This window comes from Carettochelys insculpta, chromosome 15 (genome assembly GCF_033958435.1).
Source record: "Carettochelys insculpta isolate YL-2023 chromosome 15, ASM3395843v1, whole genome shotgun sequence".
NCBI classification, from domain to species: domain Eukaryota; kingdom Metazoa; phylum Chordata; order Testudines; family Carettochelyidae; genus Carettochelys; species Carettochelys insculpta.
In genome coordinates, this window is record NC_134151.1 from 22,168,501 (window position 1) to 22,193,969 (window position 25,469).

The 25,469-nt window shown below is 41.2% G+C and overlaps 1 protein-coding gene across 1 annotated transcript in view; it reads right to left on the reverse strand.

Annotated features, from left to right (window-relative positions):
• Positions 1 to 7,355: 7,355 nt before the first annotated feature.
• Positions 7,356 to 25,469, reverse strand: part of NDFIP1 (Nedd4 family interacting protein 1) — a 34,679-nt gene continuing 16,565 nt past the window's right edge. Inside the window, exons 3-8 of the mRNA XM_075009692.1 lie at positions 21,847 to 21,977; positions 19,282 to 19,369; positions 16,399 to 16,523; positions 14,937 to 15,003; positions 13,050 to 13,155; positions 7,356 to 8,322 (exon numbers count right to left, since the gene is read on the reverse strand). Coding sequence (XP_074865793.1) covers positions 13,052 to 13,155; positions 14,937 to 15,003; positions 16,399 to 16,523; positions 19,282 to 19,369; positions 21,847 to 21,977 — 515 coding nt within the window. The 3' untranslated portion in view covers positions 7,356 to 8,322; positions 13,050 to 13,051. The remainder of the gene's footprint in view (positions 8,323 to 13,049; positions 13,156 to 14,936; positions 15,004 to 16,398; positions 16,524 to 19,281; positions 19,370 to 21,846; positions 21,978 to 25,469) is intronic.

Below are 25,469 nucleotides of genomic sequence, written 5' to 3' on the forward strand. Positions count from 1 at the left end.
CTGCTCTCTCCCCCGCCACTACACCCCAGTGTGCACAAGGCACCGGGCGTTTACCACACAGTAAATGGTAAATTTGGCTCCTCTTTGGGCACCGCAGCAGGGGTCTCCTTGGCCACTGTGTTGAGGCTAGTGTGGGGGGAGGGGGGTATGTCCTTGCCCCCAAGGAGCCCACGTAAAAAGGACAGGTGTCCACCCTGCCCCTGAGCAATTTGCGGTGTCCTAGGCCCTCATTTATCCTGCCACAGCTCCTTCACCTTGGAGCAAACTTGCTCCAAGGTGCATGCAAGGTGTCCTCGGGCAGTGAGATTTCTCCTCTTGCCTGTTGTGGTGCAGAGGTCTTTGAATTCTGGCTCAGTCCAGGAAGGTGTCCTCCACTTGGTGGGCAGGGTGGGCTCCTGGGACCCTTTGAGGCCTCTGTGAGGGGCACCTGGAGGTAACATCGGGGCTGGCTGGTGGCCATCACTCATATCTTGTCCATAGCGGTGGCCATGAGAATGTGCTGCAGGTGCAGGAGGCTCATGTCTTTGCTGCCAGCAAGCTCTCAGCTTCCTGCTATGGGGATTCTGGATCCCTGCAGCTTTAAACACGGCCAGACTTAGGGAGCATAGAGCTCTGCTAGTGCTGCCCAGGGCATCTCCATGCCCCAGCAGGCTGGTGCCATGGCTGATCCCTCTTTTGAATGAGGCGCCCACGGAGCATCTACATATGCTTTCTTCCGAAAGAAGGCACTCTTCCTGATCCGGGAGTGGAAGACAGCTTCCAGAAGAGGAGCCGTGTTCTTTTGATCCTGGATCAAAAGAGCGCATTTTGTGCATGGCCACGCCGCCTTGTCTTTCAGAAAAGGGCCTGGTTTTCCAAAAGAACTTGCTGGTTTAGATGCAGTCTTAGTGTAATGGTAAATATGATATTAGACATCGAGAAAGTCGTCTAATTAATGGCTTTAAATTCCAGGTTGTGTCTACTGACCACAACTTGTTTCCTCTAAGATTCCATTGCTCTTTTATATGTTGATGAGACTCACAAGGGCAAGGGCAGCGGGTAATGGAAGCAAGGGCCCACATGGGGCCATGGCACAGCAGCCCAGCTCCCAAGCTGCTACAGAGGACTGGGGCCATGGCATAGCAGCCCCAGCCTTCCAAGTGGCCAGGAAGGATCAGGCCGGGGTTGGGCAATGCTTGCCACCATGGGGGTGGGGGTAAGCTGGCTGAAGGGGAGGAGCCTCAGGGCAGAATGGGCAGGGCTGGGGCTAGCCTTCCCCAACTGGGCCTTCTCCCACAGTTCATGTCCGTTGTTTTAAATGTATTTTCTTCTATCACAGACTCACAGGTGACAGGACAGTTCTACTCCATGTGTGTACATACAAAATGTCTATAAAAGTATCCTAGTCTTGACCTGCACTAGTTATTTAATGGCGCCTGCCTAAAATATACATTAATAATATAACCCTTACAGTTGTATTTCTTGCTCTGTAAAAATGCTTAAAAATAATAGTGGGTAATAGTTGCAAAATGGATGTAAATCTGAACAAAAAGAAACACTACTGCTTTCCTGCTACCCACATTTGCAGGGGACATTTACTGTGCTTCGTAAGTAATTTTTAATATCTATTAATTTATTGAAAAAATTTAAGTCAAAACATTAACGCAGTTTTTAAAAAGATTAGGGGTTCAAATTAACTTGTAGATGCCCAAGTAATATTCCTGGGGGAGATCATGCACCCAAATGACTGAAGTCTTTGCATGTGTTGACCCAAGTTATGCACATAAGCCTACCAACTGCATGTTCAAATTAAACATGAAGGTTTTGCAAAGTGAACAAATGAAGACTATTGACCAGATAGGAATTCTTCAGTCTTCACTTCCTCTGTTCCATGAAGAGCACTGTAAAGCCCCCAAAACAACACAACAGCGTTTTCACACAGCTAAACACAAAACCTAAGAAATGTTTGATGTACACATGAGAAACCATGGTCGAGATCTACTGTGTGACAACCAATGGGAGTTTTCTAGTTTAAAAACCCTGCAAAACCAACAAGCTCTGCTCCAGACTCCAAAGAAATAGCAATCCTGAGATGTTCCTCTTAAATCCACTATTCTAAAAATAGCATGCTTGACTTGGTCATTTCAAAGCCAAAGCACTACTTTAGCACAAGGATTAGGTAAGAAAGTTGTAAGAAACAATTATAGCCTGCACCTACTTTTGTATTAGACAATAGACAAGAGTTGACATGTGTTGCTGCTTTCAATAAATTGAGCCCCGAATCACTGATTTGCTGATCTTTAGGAATAGCTACAAGAGGTGCGATAATCTCTTTAACCAAGCCTGTCAACAAAGCAGATGAAAAATAAGAAAAACTTTAAAAAATTCCTTCACTAATAGGAAATGGAAGAGCGTGAGTATCTTTAAGTGAAGGCATAAACCCATTTTGCACAAGCGCCCCCCCCCTTTGTTTTTTAAAAAAAAGGAAATTGGAAAGAGTTGTGCCTCTTCAAATAAAAAGAATTACCTAATTATCTGCAGGAGGCACTCATTCTGTTGCTCATATTATTGGAATACCAAACATAATACAATTTCTAAACCACTAAGACCTATAATGTTAGCTATTTCTATTAGAACACTCAACAAAGCACACTGGGTTTATAGGCCAAAGGGAACACTTTTGCACTGGTTAATCAACTTCTAAGAAGGAAACCCTGCAGGCAGATGTAGTCCTAGGTTCATTTTGTGAGCACCAGCTGTACTCAAAACAGTATTTTATACTGAGGCTAGCATGAATGAACTCAGTAACCTCTTCCTGTTCCTAATATTGGTATATGTTTTTATACGATGAGTAATAAGTGTCTCTAATAAACCCAGCCTTGTAAATGCTCTGTATTCAAGGAGTTTTTAAAAGCCTCTTTAATCCAACTGCTACTAGATTTGGCTTATTGTACATATTTTCCGCAACACATTTGTTTATCTTTCCCTCTAATTAAAGTATACTCTGTTCTCAACATGAAGAAATAAAAGATACAACATGTGTTATGAGAACTTATTTCATGATGTAATGAGATGGCAGCAAGTCCCACAAACTCTCTAGATATCATCTGAAAATACAGAAAAATACACACCAAGTTACAGTAGGTCAATCTGCTTTTTGCCTAAATTATGGGTCCAATCCTACACAATACTAAACACCTCATATATGATACTGAGTACCTTCAAATTCTACTAACTTTAAGGGTACTCAGCACTTCCCAGCACCAGGCCCAAAAAAAAATTAAAAGATCAGGCTACACCACACTATAGAAAACGGGCCAAGATAATTCAAGTAGTGAATCATTTATATGAAGGAAGCCACCAAAAACAAGTTCAAGTCACTGGCTTTGTGGTGACCAAAGTGCTGCACAGTGAATGCACTTCAAACACATTTTTCCTGTAGCCTTTGGCATACAGCAAAGTCCATGGAAGTTTTTAGGTTTTGGGGGAAAAAAAAAAGTTAATAGTATTCAACCAGTTCTTGGAAACATAATCATGTTAAAATAAAACAAAATCAGCTGGAATGAAAGGAGGAAAAATTCTTCCATCTTTTTCAGCAACAGGGAGGTCTCCCACTACCTTGTTTCATTTCTCAGTCTTAATCCTCACTATTTTCACACAAAGACTGTGGACAATTAGCAACAAACCTTTTCCTTTGAAGCTAAACTCCTATTAGGACTGAATAAAAGAACAAAAGGACAGATTTCAGACATCCCCCCTCCCCCTGCACTCCACCTGACAGTCCTCCATTCTTTGGAAACGGATTTAATTTCCTGTGACACATGGTGTTCTCCTCTCATCATCTCATCCTCTCTCTCCACACGCTTTTCCTTCCTTCCCGGGAGCTGGAAATAAGACATCAAGGAATGTTCTTTAAAATAGCTGGGAAAAAATCCAAATGGGACTTCTAAATGGTTGCAAAGAAAAATGGTGAATCATTCAAATATTTGGATCAACTTGAACAGTGGCTTCTCTCTAGCACAGCATATTCTTCCTGTATATAAGCTAATGATGATGTAAACAGTTAACCCTATTACTTTATTAGGCTTACAGTGAAATAATCTTTTGGTCATAGCTGAGGACTGGGAGCCAGGAAATCCTGAATTCAAATCCCATCTCTGCCAAAGACTTGTTGTGTAAACTTAACCATGCCAATGTGTTGGTTTTTTTTATCTGTAACACAGCATGGATAACAATTGGCTACTTTAGTGACACACTTTAAGACCTGGAAATAAAGATATTAGGGTAAATGCAAGGCACCATCAACCATCAGGAAAGGTGGGAAAACCCCTAAAATAAAAATCCTACAGTTCTACCTCTGAGCTGAAAAGTTTGATTCCTAAGTGGAAAAGACAGAATACCGGGCCAAGGAAACAAGTCAGCCTTCTTGAAAGACCAAACAGTAAAGAGTGGCCCAAACACAAACAGCCTCGGGCTCTCGGAAATTTGGATCTAAGTTTTGTGGCTCAAGCCCATCTGTACTAAACAACACATATTGGGTTTTATTTTGGCAAAAAATTCCCAATTAAAAATTCCTGGAAAACCAAACAGAAGTATTTTAATCATCTGGCACTACATTAAAGCAAATTGTAGTGAGGCTGAGAGAGAAGGTACATTTTTTAATTTGCAGGCAAATGTTGGTAGCCCGAGCTAAAAATAATCTGCACTTTAATATCTTGAGGTGGCACTCAAGAGAATTAAAGGAGTTGTTAGCAACAGGAAACTGATGCCACATATCAATCTACCACTGCTGCATGGAAACCCAGAGATGTATTTTGCACACTTTGATAGGGTTTCAAAAACATGGGCTGCACTTCACAACTTTAGAGGCACGTCTGCTAAGAAGGAGTTACAGAAATAAATCCAACTCCTGGAATCACTGAATTAAAAAAAAACCAAACCTAAGTTAAAAGCCCCTGCTGGTATTACCACAACTCCAAATGTCACTTCTTAGGCGTTGCAAAGCATCGCTACACTCTAGCTGGCAAACCAGGATTAAAGAAGAGCCACGCTAAAGAGCAGGGCAGACCCTGGGACACAACGTCCAAGAACCCACTGACTCCCTCTTAGCACCTCTGCTGAGTTCCCATGCAGAACTAGCTAGCTCACCCAGCTAGCTGCCCACAGGTGAGCAGGACTGGCTGTCTGGGAGCTGAGAACTCAGCGAGGCCTGGGCACTGGACTATACCAGACAAGGGGAGCCCAACCCAGGCATGTCCATAATGGGTCCCGTGCCATGGCACCAATGTAAATTTGGCACTGAACACACCCCAGAAAACGGCATGCGCCAGAAAGGACATAATGCCTCTCTAGAAAACAACTCTGCAAGGGGCCAATTGCTGCCATTGTGCCACACAACCTCCTCATGTTTAGAGAGTCACTGTGATCATCTGGTCTGCCCTCCTGCATAGCACTGGCCATCAAACTTCCCCAGAATAATTCCTAGAGCATTTTCTTTCAGAAAAGCATCCACTCTTGATTGAAAACCAATCAACAGCAATGGAGAATCCATAGTGATCCCTAGCAAATTGTTCCAATGGTTAATTACACCCAAGGTTAGAAATTTACACCTTTATTTCCAACTTGAATTTACCCATCTTCAACTTCTGACAATTGGATCGTGTTATAACTTGGACAGAGTGAACAGCCCACTATTAAATACTTGTCCCTATCAGTGGCAACTGGTCAGGAGCACCCCAGGAGGAAATAATCCTCGTGCCCTCCCTCAGCCCCCCTCCACTCCAAGTCCCTCACTGCCCTTGCTTCGTCCCTGGTCCTCCCCCCTTAGTTCTTTATCAAGTGAAATATTAGTCCATTATCTTGCCCAGGATTGATGTCCAGCTGACAGGCCGATAATTACCTGGGTCATCCTGTCTATTTTTTAAAAACTGACGCATTAGCTATCTTCCAATCTTCTGGGACTTCCCTAGTATCCCAAGGCTTACTGAAAATCAACGTTGAGTCCAGTAAGCAAGCTTAATATGACTGAAGCTAATAAAATTATACTCTGATAAATCAATTTATCTAAATAAAAAGACAGAGGAAAACACAGAGTGTGATATAAAGCTCTTATGAGTTTAGGAGGGCTGCTTTACTGAATCAGTTATAGACAGCATCCCAAATATGTACAAATAAACACCATACACCATGTATTGTGCATAGGCCATGAGATGGTGGGCATTACAGCTGTCACTGGGACAAAGGTGAATGCCCATCTTAGGCCTTAAGACATTAACTTTTGGGGATGGTGGTGTGGGGGGGGGGCAGACAGGTGAAGGGGAGACAAATATATTTTTCCTTGAATGTAGCCTATGTGAGGTTGATATAAAGAAACCTGCCTGCTATTTGAACTAGGTCAGGAATTTAAAATACTGGGAATCCTAGTCTGATGATCCTAGGGTAGGGGAAAGAGGCCAAAGGTATGTGGTAAATTTAATTTATCACACAACTGCCTTTTCCCCCGCCCCACATCTCATGTGGTAAAAAATGTTTTAGGTGACATAAAAATAAATTAAATAAATACATTTATTTGAGCTCAGAATTTAGAGAAGTTGGGGTGAACTCCATTAAACTACAGAGGCTCCAAACCCAGCCATCCCTCCATTTTGACATACTATTCCCTGGTAGGTCTCTACACAGCCCTTCCAACAAAGTAATTATTCCTTTAAAAGACTAACCAGAATTGACGTTTTAACCAGTAACTGAACACTAGAGGGGACTGACATGTCTTTGGCCACCAAATGAATGGAAACAGCAATGTCAAATATTCCAGTTCTTTGAATATACAAGAATAAATAAGGCCCAAATGTCAAGAGAATGAACACCAGGCCAATCTACCAAGTTTGGGCAAATGTGATTTAGAGTCTCTAAGGAGGCAGATTTTATTTTTCAGGATAAACTTAATTCTCCCTGCCACAAATGTGTACATTTATTCTTGTTTAAAAAAAAAAAAAACTCTATGCAACCTACATAGATCTTTATAAGTTCAATCTCCCATTTATCAAAACTGCATAATCATGAAGGCTATGAATAACTCATATGACAGACAATTATACATTCAAGATTAACAAAAACAATTCAAAATTGTTCATATAACCACTCATTTCAAAACTGCCAGATGGATAGCTAGAATTTGAACATTACCTGAAGGACTAGGCAAACTGTTTGTGTAAAGGGATAAAGACCTTGAATTTCAGGAAACAGATGTGTAGAAAACTTAACAGAAAATAAAGTTCCACTGCTTTGCAAGACATAAAATAGATGGTATTGGCAGCTGATAACCAGATTCCAATAAAGTGCATTTTCTAAATTAAACACTAACCTACAGAAAAAATTGCTACGTTAAGTGACATTTATTAATGTTCTGCTATATTTACAGATTTAACATAGTAAAACTCCAAAGTGAATTACACTTGGCAGAAAGCACAAAAGTGCACATTACATCTACACTTATAATGCATCAGAGCTTCTGCTAACACAAATTATAAAAGCAAGAATTAGAGATATGTTAGGGATCATCTCAAAAGTCCCAAAGCCAACAAGAATGATGACTGTTTTTTGCAAGATCAATTTTTTGTACAAAGTTGCATTATCATCTTTGAGTTTTACACTACAAGCATATATTGCAAAAAACCCTATATAGTCCAGTGGACAGTATGGAAGTAAAATATACTGCAAGATTTAGAACAGTCTTTATAAAAAAAAATGCTAGTGCCACCTTCAAATACTTTGTTCCAATTGTACCACAAATAATCTATTGTGCATACTGAATTTACTTTCAGGCACAGAGACAGCAGAGTTTTAGATTTGTCAGCTGATAGGTATGTGCTGAAATGTAGCCATAACAAAATAGTTTTCTAAACTTTTGAGAACACCCCTTCAAAATAGCCAGCATTATACATATTTTACACTAAAATGATGGATTCTAGAATAATGCTTAAGATGGAGAATGAAAGAAAGCAAGACTGCCCCCGACTGTCCACAGGGGCGTTGTTCATGCTATACTACAAATACTATATAAGGCATTATTATTAGTACATCACAGACTTGACTGTAATAGCTTTTTCAAACATTAGCCCACTAATGATTCAATGATTACAGAATTCTGCATTAACTATTAAAATTTTACACCTAGAAACAAAAAGAAAAATGTTTCTCCTTTTCAACAGTACTTTTATTTGTTTATTTTAAAGCAGGTGATTATTTTTTCTTCTGTGTTCAGAGTCTTGATTCACTTCCTGCAGGTGTCCTGTTACTTCTTGAGGGAGAATTCATTAACGCAGGAAGACATTTGCCAGAAAACATCTGTCAGAGAAGGATATTGAATATTGAAACTATAGTTAGATTGTTATTTTGGTTAAGAGAAGGATGTAGTTCACAAAGAGCGCAGGATGTGGGAAGACATACAACGTGCACCTGACCATAGGTAAAAGATTATAGCGATGGTATACATAGTACTTTTAAGCCTATTTGCAACCCACTTAGACATAAAGCAACAGAAAAAAGGAAGGCAGTGGGCTGGATTCTGAACTTGGTATGTTGGTGTAAATCCACAATAATGTCACTCAAGTCACTAGAGTTAACCTGTATTTGAATAATGGAAAAGCAGAGTCTGACCCCACATTTGGTTTGATTTCCCTGAGCCCTAATATGGGCACATTAAGCCGCACCTCCTAAACTCTTTAACCTGATTACTCTGCCTGAGATATTTTTTGCACCAAGCATAAAACTAGTTCACCTACATTGTGGTTCATATCTTCTGTTTGGATACCGATTTGCCCTGCCAACTGCATGCAGTCATATGCTAGGAAGATTTCCAGCAGTGATACATAACATGAACCATTAGTATGCAGTGTTTAAAATAGCACATGACAAGCTTTCAGCTAGGTTCATTTTACTGTTACTACTTTTGGCTTGTACAAAACACCATTCCCAGTCCCTAAGAAAACTTAATCCAACCACCAGCCTTCTAACAACGACAGGTTCCAGACTGTTCCGTGCACTTCTCTCATTCATTCAAAGTGGACAGAGTTTTAGCCGAGAACAATTCCGTTGGCTTATTTGCATAAAAAGTTAACTCGAGTTACAAGCCTAGGTGTCGTAACAGGCATACCCTCACAAAATGCCCATCTCAAGTTCACAAGCCACTTGCTAGCAATGAGCCTGGAGCCTCTTCTGAAAGCCGAAGCCACGTTTTGGAACCAATCTACCTTCTCCTCATTCTGTTGCCTCAAAAGGTCAATCACTACAGGCGTATTTGGAGGAGGCTATGATATGCCTGATTCCATCACCAAATTTACATTCGCTAACTCTAAAAGGAACAGGTCTTTAATGGAAAGTAAACACCGAGACCACAACACCAACTTCCTCACCAGGTTCCCAATGTCTAGCTAGCAATTCTTTCCCCACCTACCTTCAGTATTACTACAACCAGTGTATTTATAATATCTCCTCTTTGTTATGATCAGCGTGTCTGGCTCTCATCAATGGCGCTAGAATGAGGGTAGAGTGAACTGCAAGCTAACACCACTGAGAATAGTATTTTCCTTTCTTCAGCAGTCAGCACTGTTCACAGCGATCTATTCTCAGAGACTTCAAGGGTATTTTAAAATCAAGCTAATTAAAATTACACTTCTCACCTTTGGCTAATTCAGCTCTCTCAAAAGGAGAAGACCGTGACACGAGGGAAAGCAGAAGAGCTGATGGTTTGGCCCTACAAAGGACCTACACAGACCACAGAGCAGCAAGACAAGTGAGTGGTCCTCACCTTCATCTTAGAGGGCCACTGGGATTCCACCTGCAGCCCACAGACCTCCTGTCTGCTCCCCCGCTCCCATGCGCCACTCAGACACTGGAGCCCTGCACTTCCTGCTCCTCCCCACCAACAGCACTTCTGAAGCATCATGAGTGGCTGGTTCATGCTCCATCCTCACTCCCCCCATGAGCTTGAACAGCCGCAAACAGCTAATTCAGTGCTGTGCGAGAGGGTGAGGAACAGGGATGGAGAGTGAATCAGCTGTTCATGATGCTCAGAGTGCTGGGAAAGAGGAGGAAGAGAAGGAAGTGCAGGGCTCCAGTGCCGCAGTGTGCGAGAAGCCTGTGGGGGATGGGGACAGACAGGGGTCCACAGGCACACAGCAGATGTAGAAACCCCAGTGAGATATGTGCAGCTATAGCACGTGGATGGGAACAGATCAAGCATTGCAGTCCTCCTAGCTGACTTTCACAAGACAGTCTTTAGTATTATCGCTATGGAAAAAAGTCAGCCTCTATGTCCTCCTTAAGACAGCACTTTTAGTGGGAGAGGAGGACACATTCCAGGGACTATAGGTGAGAGTGAATATTTGATTTGTTTGTTTATATCCAGAATGGATTTCTGTTGTTGTTACTGTTATTACACTATTATGAGACTGTCAAGAACACTAACAGCACTTTGTAGAGTTTATTTTAAATATAAATATGGTTTAACACAGGCCTGAAAATCCAATGCTTTGGGGCCACAAAAATCCCTTTATAAAATTTTTTATATTCTCTGTCTTCAAAATGTATACCTCACACACAGCATTCAGTGTGGACAAAAACTGAAAGGACTTTCAGAGAGAACACACATTTCAGCACTTACAGCATATACATGCTTGTAACAACTGAATCAACTGTTGTGTAATCAATACACCCATCTGCTCTGGCACACAGCTAGCATAAGTAGGTAGGTATGAACAACTTTATAAATTACCCATTTGACTCTTCTCCACAGCAAGCATGAGCTTTGCCATACAAGAGATTTCTCAGTCTAAGAGGAGTAAAAGGTCATAGACATTCTGATAAGGACTCTAGGCTCCTTCATATATATTTTTTTTTTAAGTTAGGTTCTCCATGCTATGAAGACAAATAAGCCAAACTGAATCACTGAAAACAAGCTACTGTGCATTGGAACAGTTTCAACAGACAACACTCTCACAAGAATCAAATTCTCATCCTTCTTCTGAAGGGCAGACAATACTCTGATTTGGTTCTTTCAAATTTTTAACTGACATATCTAATCTTCCCATTAATTATGGTGGTGTTCTCATTCTCCCTAACAGCTATCCTAAAGAATCTCCTTTTAATATATATGGGTCTCAATTCATTACTTAGGAAAACAAGACAGACTTCCAGCTACTAGCTACAATTAGTGTATGCCAACACAAATATTTTTAAAATACACACTCTCCCTTCCAGGTATACGGAATGAAGTTAAGACTAACCCTCTCTGAACTTCTCCGTAACAGAATCAACAGAATGATACCATCACCATGCAGTGCTCATTATTGTTCTAGATACTAGAAACACGTTTTAATTGAAAGTAACCTCTAACTTTCATAAGTCATTTTTAGATATATAATCAAGATTTTTTAATTTGTGAGGAGGTAGATAGTGAAATAGCGTCTTCCCTTCCTTGACACCAGGAAAAATCAAACGATGCTACAGTAACAACAGAAGTGTTCTGTGGTGTTCCTCAACATTTCACACTGCAGGTTTATCAAAAGTCACAGGGAGTGCAGATAAGGGCACGTGGAAACATCAAGGCCTCAGTTTTTGTCAGTGCCTAGTGTTTCTGGATGCCCAACTTGAGACATCTTAGAGAGTCCTGACTGAGAGAGCGCTGAGCACCCACACTTCTAAAGACAAACCACCTTGATGTGTTGCGCGTTGGGCACCCAAAAATGAAGGCACAAAATCACTAACTGCATTTCAAAAAGTAGGCCTCAAAGTCTGTGCTACCAGAAAGCAAGCAGTTCCCATAATAAATGAAGAACTGCTTTCAGGAAAGAAGCAAATCAAGTCACTTGTTCCAGCAAGAGAAGCAGAACATGAGTTGCTGGAACCAGAAACAACTTTACTATTCAAATATTACATATGTGGTTGTACAACCACTAACAATGTGATTTTAAGAGGAGTTCAGAGCTTACCACAAACCCAAAGAAGGGAAAACCTGAAGAAACAACCCTCCACACAGCAATTTCTTTTTATAGCGTTTCCAGGTTCAGTTTATAAAGCAGAACCTTTTGCAAAGTATGTGGTTTTTGGCCTAGTGAAGAGACATAGGAACAGGAAAACAAAGCCTTGGTTTTGAGGGCCAAACAATTTAATGACACCTGGGGAACGCTGGAGCATCATGTTGCATTGATCAACTAGGAAACAACCTCTTATTTACAGGGATTTTTCTTGACTCAAAAGAGCAGAAGTCAATACTAGCTATTATCTATTATAAGACGGAAATGCATTAAACACATAAGCCTCCATCAAGGTCCCATCAAGATTTTAGCTAAGGAGAAGAACACCAAAACACAGTAATTGCTGCCCAAAAATGGGTGAATTTTTGATGGTAAAGAAACCTTTACTCAGGTACTACAATTAGTTAAACGCATTGAGGAGTAGTACGGCTATGATCTGAAGAACTGGGTCTGTCCCATGAAAGCTCTTCACCTAATAAGTTATTTTGTTAGTCTTTAAAGTGCTACTGGACGGTTTTTTGTTTTGGTAGCAGTTAGGAGTGGCTTTCAGAGTTTCTCCCAGAACTTGACAAAGAAAAAACAATATAAAATACAGAGATAAATTGCTGGTTCTGGGATATAAGCCAAAACCATTGTTACAGGCCACTGCTCAGGTTTGGTTTATGACCTTAACTCATGGTGAAGATGTGCCATATGTTTCAATTCAAGTGCATTACTAGTTCTTAAAGCCACATCATCCAGGATGCACAAGTGTACCAAGCAATAGAGATGTCTTCTGGTATTTCAAATGTTGAAATCTAATGTATTTAAAATGCTCAATCAAATTCTGGAATAGATACTTGACACGTTACATCAAGTCAAATTAGACACGTGATGTGCTGTTATAGTGAACATGGACAAAGAAGAATGTATAATAGCAAGGTACCAGGAAATAAAGTGCAAGACACTGGGTTTGGCTGGTGAACACACAGCAGAGCAGACCCAGCCTAAAGAAATTGTCTAGTAAAGTAAAACCAAAAAAAAGTGTGTAAGATTTACCTTTAGTAAATGAAGAGAACTCTGGTCCTGGGAAGAGTAGAAAATGTATCTGGCATCTTCCGAACTTTTGCATAATTGATAAATCCTCTGAGAAACAACAGAAAGCCTAAGGAGGGCAAATCACATTTGTTCAGGTTAAAGAAAATCTATGTAATTTCCACTGTTTTCTTCTCTATTTAGAAAAGGACAGTGCATCTCAAAATATCTTTCAGAGAAGGCCTCTGATTCTTAGCAGTTACGGCATTTACCTGACTATAGACTTGTTTCTGAACTACAATACAGTATTTGAACTTTGGATTTCCGTATTAATGAACAACAACAGGAGAATGTATTTTAAGGGTGAACTTAATTACCAAGAAGTTACTTCTATAAATCTGGAAGTCAGCTAAGTAACTCTTAATTACTGAACAGGATGAATGTTTGAGTGATCAAGACCATCTAGAAAAACACAGTAACTCATACAAATGACAGCTTTATGAAATTCGGTCATTTTCTTGGTAATTTATGATTATGTCACTAAAGACTGGATACTGTTTTCTCTGATAACATTGCTGTTCATTTTGTGTGTTACGATTTGAGATATCTGGACTACCAATGTTACAGAAAAAGAGATTATTACTACTACTAATACACACTTGGTTGTGATATTTTTCTACATTTATCAATAAAGATACTTTAAAATAGTACAAATTAAGAGCCCCAGCCCACAAGTATTCCACTTTTGATGGGAGCTCTTGCCTGAGTTAAGAGCTTGCAGGATTAAGCACCAGGAAAGTCTTTGAATCTGAAACTCAAAAACTGTCCAACTGTCTTATTTACCATGTGCAGCATTGGAAGAACAGACCCAGACAGTTTCTGAATCAAATTACCTTTGAGGTAGATTTCAGTAGAAGATTAAAGGGAAAAATTATTACTCATTTTCCTAACATGACAAACTACAATGAGGTACTTTCAATGTTATTACAATGATTTTTTTCTTCTATCATTGCAGGAACCTTAGTTCATCAATATTTCCAGTGTTTGAGAGCATCAGAAAAACTTACCTCCTTTGTATGCAACAAATTAAATTGCCACTAGATGGCAGAATACCTTTACTTAATCCAATCAACTTCGCACATGCCAAGATTCTTAAAATTAGGTAAAGGAATCAACAAAAGCAACTGCAAAAAGGTGCAGCAGAATTGTACTGACTATGTCAGGGAGACTTTGGGGGGGGGGTCTTTTCAGGGAAGAAGCTGCTTAAGAAGGATGGTCTCTTGTACCAGTTTTATTGTACCATAAATTTTATTCCACCACACAGACAGATTTACAGCTGAACAGAATTGCTGGGTATCAGCTGGCCATAACTCCAGGAGGCATATATGGAACACTGACATGCATTACGGATTGAAACTGCAAAGTTAAGTATCACTTGATACCTAGATTAACGCTTTTGGTGCAGCGAAGGTGGTCATCTACATATTTTTAGATAATCAGTGTTTCTCAAAGGGAATACCAGTCCACACAACATCCCAAGATTGTCTGACAGACTGATTTGTTCCATATCCTCTACTATTTGCATTTTATTCACTTGAGTAGAAGAGTTTTTTCTGTAAGCCACAGTCTAGTGATTGAACTCCAGAAGGTACTACTGTCAGTGTGAGAAAGTGCTGATCTGATGTTCATCATCTCTTTTGGCCAGATGATTTGCATGCTTTTGCTCCTTCATTTTCAGATGATAGCACAGGAATTTAAATGCACACATAAATCTAGAAGATATTCGCTGCCAGAATAAACTTTTTCAAAAAAAGATTAACATTTTGGCATTATAGCTTTAAAAGTCTGGTAACAAAAAAAACATCTCTAAAAGTCACTTTTTGTATAACTTGAAATGTCATAAGGACTTACCTAATACAAGGAAAACCCACCAGAGCCAGTACTGACCATCAAAGTAACCAGGGAAATAGGTTGAAAACTAAAAAAAGAAACAGAAATTACAACACTTGATACTTTCTGGGCCCACTCCCGCTTCCTTGATGCTGACATAATTATAGACTCAAATTATGTTGTCAGTGGTAGATTTTTAAATTGATTTTTTGTTTTGTTTTTTTTTAAGTTTAAATCAGAAGATAGATAAGTTAGAAAAACTAGACATTAAGGTTGAAATCAAATTCACAGTTAAGGCTGCCAGTGTCTCACTTCATTTTCTTATTATCTCAGGAAATGGCACTTACGTCTTCTGCACAAGACGCCTGTAGTACCTACCATGGTACAATGGAGACAGTTATCTCACTAGATGTCATTTTTGCAAGATCTGAGGTCTAGCACAAAAGGATAAAGGATAAATAGATGGTCTTAACTCTGAATCCCTTTCCTTCTAGTCTTGAGAGCCAATTCTTTAATGTATTTATTTTAAAATACTGGCTTCCCTTGCATATCTGCTTGCTATTTTTCTAGTCATTGGCGTTTCACAGACTACACATACATTTGCTTGGACAGAAATTGGTGTGACATTTTCACAAAGTTTTTTTTATTTTATTTCTTTCCCCATTCACTAATGCTTTCTTGATTTTCCTTATATTCACAAAGAGTTTCTTTTTTTTTTAAATACTTCAAGAATAAAATATTTGGAGTAACCAGGCATTTTACCAAGCCAACATTGCTTAACATAGAGCTACATATTACACCAACTGTTTTACCAGTAAGAGACACTTATAAAAATACAGTACTTCTCTGGCACATAACTCTCATTCACTACAACAAGGACCAGCCCAACATCTGACAGTAATCCACTCTCTTCAACCTCTAAACCAGAGGTGAGGAATTCTTTTCAGTTAGGGGTCACTGATCCACAGAGAAGTCATTTCAAGCCCCACACTCAAGTAAGAAGAAAGAGTCAGCATGAAGTTTCTCATTAGCCCCACTGTGGGTTGTCTAAGGGAGGCAGCCAAATAGAAAGGCTAAGGGAGCCCATCCCCTGAATACTGTGGAGGTTAACTCCACACTGCCCTAAACAAATCAGGGAATAGAGATCGTTGTGGAAGCTAAACCGTCAGACTGAGTGATCCCATCAGTGAGTGTAGTGTGGCAGCAGCTGCTCAAGTGGGTTGGAGCATTAGCCACGGATGCAATATATCTTGCTCGTGGGATAAGAAAGGACAGAATTCCTCTCCCTTCCAAAACCTCTGCTTAGTGCACAGTACAAAGCCCAGTTACTCAGGCTTTGTGCAGATGCATATTTTGCAGGACACAAAAAATGTTTAATTGTGAACTGAGATTAGCCAATTATTTTAAGCAAGGTAGCAAATACACAGAGGCTTTATCTTTGTCTGGGCTTCCCTTTTTAAAGCAAAATTTTGCATTAACTTACCCTGACAATCAGGATCCATTTAATGAGAGACAGACCAAACCCTGAAATGGCCCCGTATCGTCCTGCAGCTGAGGTGGTCAGACAGAAGGACAAGAAAAATCCAATCCAGTTGAAGAGGAAAGCCACTGAGAAAGTAAAGGGAAAGAAGTAAGTCAAAATGACTGGAAACTGAAGTTCAGACTGGAAATAAAGAACTTGTTTTTAAAAATGAGATTAGTTAACTATGGGAACAACTTAACTCAGGCTATGGTGATTTTTTCCATCACTGACAAGTTTTAAATTAAGAATTGGGTATTTTTGTAAAAGATCTAGTCTAGGAATTATTTTGGAGAAGTTGTATTACTTAGAGGAGCTCACTCTAGATGCTCATATTGGTGCTTTATGGCCTTGGAATTTACCCATCTACTAAACACCTTTTTCAAATTTTAATTCATCTTTGTCTCGTGTCCTTCCACAGACAGGTTTTTCTAGTGGTGAGCACATGCAGCCCTCCAAACCAACATGTGTTCCATTGTGTGTGAGTCACTAGCATACCCCTCTCTTCCACATACAGACTTCAGACCTCCTCACTATCATGCAGAGCTGATTTAACCTTCTCCAGGCTAATCACTCCTTCTCTGTGCATGTCAGACAACAATTAGCAATGTCTGCATACTGTCTGATATCTTTGTCAACTACTTGGAGCTGTGCACACCACATTTTCAAACGTGTTGCCATCACGGATTTTTGAGTGGCTTTGTTGCAGGTGGGAAGTTTTTCTGAGATTTCAGGTGGCTAACTGCCATGACGTGACCAAACGGCTAGGTAATGGCACCTTCAATGGGTCCTAATCATTCCATGTTGCTGTGACCACTCTCCTGATTCCAAAAAGCACATAAAGCCTGATCACGTTTGATGGTTTTAGACACAAGAGGATCCACACCAGTACTTGTGTTGCACCTCAGTCACATTGTCTGAATTTGCTAATCCTGCTGAAAACTTACTGCTATAACACTTCAGGTAAAAAACAAACTCAGGCCCAGGACATCCTCAGTTCCCAGAAGAAACTGCTTATTCCAAAATCCAGTCCCCAGAGTAGAACATTCATTCATACAAGTTGTTGCAAGTGAAATGAGTGTTTCCTTCTCTCTTCCCTTGTTGACAACAGTGAAGGTTTATGAACAGCAGACAAACCAAGATTTAGTATCTGATCTTCTGCGTGTCCAGAGCCATGATACCTGGCATTCTAACCCCTTTAACTCAGACGAACAGCAAACTTCAAGACAATTTAGCTCTGCTAAATTTCCCATGCTTTCATGCTCATCACACATATGAATGCTGAGACAAATGCTGCTAGCCCATTCCTAAATCACTTAGACTTATTTCACTTTTGATGTTAATCCATTACCAACCAAAATTTTTAAGATTTCAGACCGTGGTTTGTCCAAAAACGTAAGTATAAACAGAGAGCCCAGGGAGTTTAACTTAACCAGGTAAGTAACTAGTTTTCAGAAAAGAGCAGAGATGTTTTAGAATCTCTCAGTGGCATGGTCAGCCGCATACTATTAAGATAGACAGCCTTGGAACAGCTGATCATCTGTTCAGTTTACGCAGCCATTTTTTTTTGGGGGGGGGCCCCCGCAGGGGGGACACAGCATTTACTGTACTTTAGCACCCTCTTGTGGTATATTATGGAGTGGCACTGAGATTTTGCAGATGTCTCCAGTGCTATTGCCCTTCAACAGAGATGGGAAACCTTTTTGGGGGTCGGGGGTCACTGACCCACAGAAAAATCAGATAACAATTGACAATAACGCCCCCAACCCTCACAGATGTGGCCCCAACTGACAATCAGTGGAGGAAAAAAGACACTTCACTCCCTTCAAGCTTCAGCCATAGGGGACATTATAGGACTCAGGACTTAACCTTGGGCCAGATTAACTCTTCTGGGGGGGGATGTGACTAGAAAGATTTTGTGGGGCCCACCCAGGCTCTGGGTCAAAGCCAAAAAAAGAGGGGTTCAGTGTGCGAGAGGGGGCTACCAGGAAGTAATCTGGGATTGGGGATGCAGGATCTGGGCAGTGATAGGGTACAGGAGCAAGCTGAGGGAAGTGGGGGGGTCTGACAGGAAGCAGAAAACAGGAGTGTTGTGAGGGGGCAGGGAACTGGGGTGCCTACGTGGCACAGTTCCTGGGTGAGCACAGGTGGTTCCATGTGCTGCTGGGAAGCACCCCCTGAAGCATGCCGAGCTGCCTTCTCCCACTGCCAGAGTCTATGGACTGGATCCAGCCCCAACTTGCCTTGATAAGCCCCCCATCACCAAGGCTCAGGGTCCCTGTACCCCCGCATCAGTGAGCCAGAATTAGCACTGCAGACTTGTGCCCTCCAGATGGCTGGAGAGCCAGCACCAGCCCGGACATCAGACAGGTGTTGGAGGGTGGAATGAGGAGGGGGCTGAGCACTGAAACCTGCAGGCTGGATCAAGACAAGGTTCCTCACCCCTGCCCTCCTAGAAATTTTGGGTTACATTATGGGAGATACAAGGCAAGAGCTGATTTTGTGAACAAGTAGGTGTATCTCCACATTCTAGTCACTGCCTGGTGGAAGTGAACAGATCTTCACAATATGTTATTAATGGGGTATACAGGAAGCAACAAACAGATACTGGGAAACACACTTTAGTGAAAAGAGGTGAGGAGTGGGTTTGTTTGTCATAAAGCCTTAGACTAATGTGTTGAGTCTTACTGGTAGATCATAAGCCAAACTTCTTTCTAGAGAAGGAAGCGAACCCAGAATTTCATACAGGCCTATCTACTTTCTCCAGCTACACAGCACACCAATAAAAAAAGTTAACTTATTCCTGTCTTGGCTGAGGAAAAGCTCAAGGCTCTCCTCTGTACTTACTGAAGAAAGTCAGCATGAAGATGCCATCATTTCCTATCCTCAGCTGATCAGTATCATCAAAATCATCCCGTGCCACAAAGTCATCCTCCTAAAAGTGAGGAGAGACAAAGCATTGAAGGGAGGTCATGTACAATGCACTCAAAGCCATAGAGCAAGCCTGAGGTTATGAGTTTCCATGAGATTATACAGGAAAAGGTTCTCCATTTGCAGAGCTCGCCTCACGAGTACAAAATATTTTTACCTTCAAGAAAAAGCTGCTACAGAACAATATTTCTGCATCTAAAAAAAGACACACATACCCCTTCTATCTGAACAACTGCTAAAGATAAGTCAGTATTTCATGTCCCAAGCTGTCTGGTGAAAGTCTCTCTTTTAGATTTCCCATCCCCCTCTGAAAAAATAAGGTTATTTCCAATACCTTCCATGCAACTTATCTCTTGTCTTTCTCTAACATTGTCCCTCACTGAGACAACATTGTATGCTGTCCCAGTGAGACTCAGGCTCTTATGAGAGAAGAGCTACTAACATTAGACAGCAGATGCTGGTAGCACTACCGCCAAATGATATCGACAAGGGAGGAGAGCAGATAGCAATGGAGGAAGAGAAAAGGTAAAATATATTCTGCGAGAGACAATAGATTTTACTATTCACAGACCAGAAAAACTAGTTCAAACAAAGCAGTAAAGAACTCAAATAGGACAAAACTTGAAAAGTCGGTATCACATTTTGATCCGTGGGTAGGATATGCTCCGTGTGATGAGTGTACAAATGAGCCCTGACCTCCGAAGTTTTGACAACTCCCATTTCATAACACTTAGGCTATATCTACACAGGTGCATCTACACTAGCCAGCTAGTTCGAAGTAGCTAGCACAACGTCAAAATAGCACACATCACGTCTACAGGCACCATGTGCTATTTTGACGTTGAAATTGACATTTGGCGGTGAGACGTCGAAATCGCTATTCCCATCTGGAATAGCGCCCTACTTCGACATTCAACATCAAAGTAGGGCATGTGTAGACGATCCACATCTTGCTACTTCGAAATTGCAGAGTCCTCCATGGCGGCCATCAGCTGAGGGGTTGAGAGACATTCTGTCCAGCCCCTGCAGGGCTTTATGGTCACCGTGTACAGCAGCCCTTAGCCCAGGGCTTCTGGCTGCTGCTGCTGCAGCTGGGGGTCCGTGCTGCATGCACAGGGTCTGCGACCAGTTGTCAGCTCTGTGGATCTTGTGCTGTGCAGGGCAAGTGTGTCTGGGGGGGCCCTTTAAGGGAACAGCTTGGGGCTTTGCTGGCCCCTTATTTCGACGGGGAACGCTTGTGTGTGTGGACACTTCGCATTTCCTTCCAGGGCGGCTCCTTTCAATATTCTCCATTGTTACTTCGACATTGAACATCAATGGCACCAGCCCTGGAGGACGTGTAGACGATACGCGTCGAAGTAGCCTATTTCGATGTCCTAACTTCGAAATAGGCTACTTCGACGTAGTGTGGTAGTATAGACATAGCCCACTTGCACTCCTCTTTCGAAAGAGGCATGCAAATGAGGGAAATCAAAAATGCAAATAAGGCACATATTTACATATATGGCAACTCCTTTGCATATTCTTTAGAAAGAGCTTCTTTCAAAAGAAGAAAAGCACTGCAGGGCTGTGTCTACACTTGCATGCCTCTTTCGAAAGAGGTATGCAAATAAGGTAAATCAAAAATGCAAATGAGGCATAATTTTGCATATTTGGTGCTTCATTTGCATATGCTAATTTCAAAAGAGCTTCTTTCGAAAGAAGAAAGATTCTTTCAAATATGGGTTTACTTTCGAAAGAGCAGCATCTACACTGGCTTTCTTCTTTCGAAAGAAGCTCTTCTGAAATTAGAATATGCAAATGAGGTGCTGAATATGCAATTTATAACATTTGCATTTCTGATTTACCTCACTTTCATGCCTCTTTCAAAAGAGGAATGCAAGTGTAGACACACCCTAGATGTGGCTCTTTTGAAAGTAAGCCCCATCTTCGAAAGAACCCTTCTTCCTATAATTTTTTTTCAGGAAGAAGGGTTCTTTCGAAGATGGGGTTTACTTTCAAAAGAGCTGTGTCTACACAAAAGAAGCTCTTTCAAAAGAGTAAGCAAATGAGGTGTCATATGTAAATCTGTGCCTCATTTGCATTTTTGATTTCCCTCATTTGCATGCTTCTTTTGAAAGAGGAATGCTAGTGTACACACAGCATGTAAGTATATGAAAGTGTATAAACTCCAGGATGTTTTGAGATCTTCTGATGGGAAGTACTAATTTGTAGCCAGTGAGGCTACACATTAGCCTATATTAGCTGGTCATATGAATCTTCATGATACGCGTTAGTGTTACTGAGAAGCCTCACATCATGACAACTGAACAGAGGAAAAAGGTTTTTATTTTGGTTTTTTTCCCCCAAAAAAATAATTGTAGAGAACTGAGACAAGACAATGCGAAAAAAAAAAATCAAGATTTTGACTGACAAATTATTTAGGTTAATTCAGCTGTATAAATTCTAAAAAAGGACCCTTAGCACACAAAGTGAACTTACTCTTCCAGGAACCAAGGGAATAGTAGCTTCAGCCTTACTTCTCTCCGCTTCATCGTAGCTAGGCAGTGATGTGGCCACATTGTAAGAAGGGGGTTTGGGAAACCCTGACTCGTCTTTGTAGTCAAAATATGCTGCAAAGAGAGAGTTTAGGTGAATTGAAGGATGTAAAATACCTCCAACTCCCAGTATAAACAGCTCTATAACCAGCAAAGACGACAATGTAAAAATTACCATGTGTTCTTTGGTGAAGGACTATAAACTCACACGTCCACAACTATTTACACACCATAATAAAGAAACATTAAAACTAATTTGAGACCTACAGTACAATTATGATCAGAATTAATGTGATAGTTCATTGGAAAAGTATTAGTGGCTTTCAATTCAATTATGATCATGCAAAAAAGGTGGTTCCTCACAAGAATTCTCCTTAGAAGGTTTAACTAGCTCCACTCCCTTTTTTACTACGAGACTATCATGGCCATGATCATAATTACCTCTACATTGAGGGTAATGAAATGAATGCCAGTCCAAACCTTCACACAGACTACATAGCTTTGGTGCACGCACATTACCTCTGTGCTGCATACACACCTTTTCCCAGATGCCAATTTTAAGTGTCTAGAAAGCTGTAACTGATAGAATCATAGGACTGGAAGGGGCCTCGAGAGGTCATTTAATCCTGAACTCACTGCAGGACTAAGTATTAGACTTGTGGAATTTCCATCAACGCAGGTTTTTGAGAGCAGGATAAACCACCTCCCTAGGTAATTTATTCCAATGCTTAACCATCTTGACAGTTAGGACGTCTTTCCTAAAGTCTAACCTAAACCATCTGTGATGTGGCATTCTATACGCTTTATGAAAATATGATATGAATATGACATAATAGATGTCATATGTAAGATGGCTCACATTAGGTATCATTGGAAAGGTTATCATTTCCTGAATATGATTATCCCATTTGTGTGCATATATTATGTTTGTATTAGAGGTTAAGAATATTGACCTGCATATCTGTGTTTCATATTTACTGCTTTAGATCACCGCCACTGCTGACATTTCAGGGACTATGAGTACAGAACATTGTGTGTGTCAGGGGCATCTGAATCATGGAAAAATCATCAAGGGGCCACACAAGAGAGAAGGGAAAAAACCTCACCTCACTGATGTGGTCCCCTGACAGAGAAAAACAACCCTCCCCTCATTCCCCTTTCACACCAGCCCGAGAGCTGGGGGGGTGGGGGGGAAACAGGGCTCATAGATTTTGTGGGCCTCCCCTAGGCTCTGGGGCAAAACCAAAAATGAGGGGTTCAGCGTGGCAGTAGGCTGCCAAGACATGGGCTTGGGGTGTGGGCAGGAGGTAGGGTGAAGGAACCAAATGAGGGTGGGGAGTCTGGGTGGGAGAGGGGTACATTAGCAGGCTGAGGGTGGGGGATCTGAGCAGGAGGGGCATGCAGGAACAGTCTGGAAGGGCAGGGTCTGCAAGATGGCATGCAGCATTTACTTGGTGCAGCTACCCAGGGGACACATGTAACTCCATGTCCTCCACCACTCCCAGGCACCACCTCCTGCTGCTCTGATTGGCCACAGTTCTTGCCACTCAGAGCGGTGGGAGAAACGCCTCCAGGCAGCACTCTGCCAGGGAAAGGGGAAGGGAGCAGTGGCAGCAAAGCACAGAGCCACTTCTTCCCCCACCCAGGCAGAGGCCATGAGCCAGAAGCGGTCCTGACTTGCCTAACTCCAGCTTCTGAGGCTCGGGACTCCACACTCCCCACCCCACAGCAGGCCAGATGCTTGGGAGGAAGTCCTCAGCCTCGAGGGCCAGATCCAGGCAAGTCATGGAATGGATCTAGACTGCAGGTCCCAGGTTTCCCCACCCCTGAACTAGACTAATGGACTGTGAATAGGTTTGTCCTTCTGATGGACAGTCCATAACACTACTGACTCACGGACGATGGAGTCAGGTGACCTGCTCACCTAATAGTCATCTGCATCTTGGACTGCTGAACTCCACATAAGTTGTGGGAGCAAAACAATGATTTTTTTTCAGCTTGTTTTATCTTTGCCTCCACACCCCAAAGATATAGTTGAAAACATCTGGAAACAAAATGATTGTGAATGGGTGAGAGCGAGGAAAGAACTGCTGGACCCAGGCTTAAAAGCTACCTAACTTGTGAAGGACTCTGCGAAAAACGATAACTAGGATGAGCAATTACCTTTGCAAACAGGTTTTTAATTAATCTAATTTACGATTGCGTGCTTTGTATTATGTTTTAGTAATCTACTTCGTTCTGTTTGCTAACTCTGACCACTTAAAGTACACCTCTTCAAAATTAATAAACTTAGCTCCAGTTTATACATAACCCAGTTTATGTAGTTTCTAATTTGGGATGGAGGAGGCTGTGCATACCTTCCTTCATGTTGAGGAAGGAAGCAAACTTCATGTAACTTTGGTTTTGTACTCCAAAGGAGGTGAACAGCTGGGTTCTTTAGTAAATCCATTAAACGGGGTCCTCCCAGACCCTATCTCAGTGTGTTCATCAGCAGCTAGATGTACTCCTCCCTGGGTACTTTGCTGAAGGAGGCTTAAGAGCCTGGCTCAGCAAAACTAGGTAAAAAGGGAGTCCAGGATGACTAAGAGAAAGGGCTCAGTAGTTTCTTAAGCACCTCAGTTGGCATCCCAGGGGTCCCAAAGCATCACACCACCCTTGCAATGATTTAAATCCATTGCTTCTTGTCTTGTAATTAGAGGCTAAGGGGAATAATTTTTCTCCTCCTCCCTTTATATACTTAAACTATTATGTCCCCTCTCAATCCTCTTGATTTGGTATTTGTCTATATTAGAAACTGTCTTTATAACTTCACTCAGGTATGACAGCAGACATCAACTGGCTTTTACTAGGTCCCTAGATGTGAACTTGAGAACTGGAGGAACAGCATTCTCACAGACAAATCCCTAGTTGTGGAAACTATTCCCAGGAGCAGACATCAAAAGCTTCAATTTGTTAGAACAAAAGTGCAAAATTCATGTTTTGGGACAACATTTTATCAAATGGGGCTGAACAAGGCATTTATTCTTATTTTTCTGATATCCTCAATTTAAACAGATGTTTGCTTTATCTAGTATGTGTTCTGATGTGACAGACCACATACAGGATAAGCTACTGAAAAAAAAAAAGTGTAGCCTATTAACAAGTCTATTTCTACTCAATATCTGGTCTAATTATCAGAGAGTAAGACGACAGCCATGTTATAGCTGAGTCGAGTTCTCTTTTAAGCTTTCCATTCCAGCCACTTTATTTTCTATAATTGCAAATGATGGCTATTTAAAACATTGCAATGCATTCAAGCATTATTAAACTACTGCATCATAAAAGCATTTGTATATACAAGACAAAAATTCAACATCAAGACAGCCTTGAGAAAGGACAGTAAAAGATACCAGGAAAGATTCCTCTCTGGAAATAGCAAAAGACCAGACGATTAAAGACAGATCACACCTCATAGCATTACCATTTTCACCTTCTTCTCTCAGGTAAGAGTGCAATAAAGAAGAAACTTGAATATTAGTTTATAGAGAAGAAAGGTGACGATCCATCCCATTTTTACTGTGACAGTCC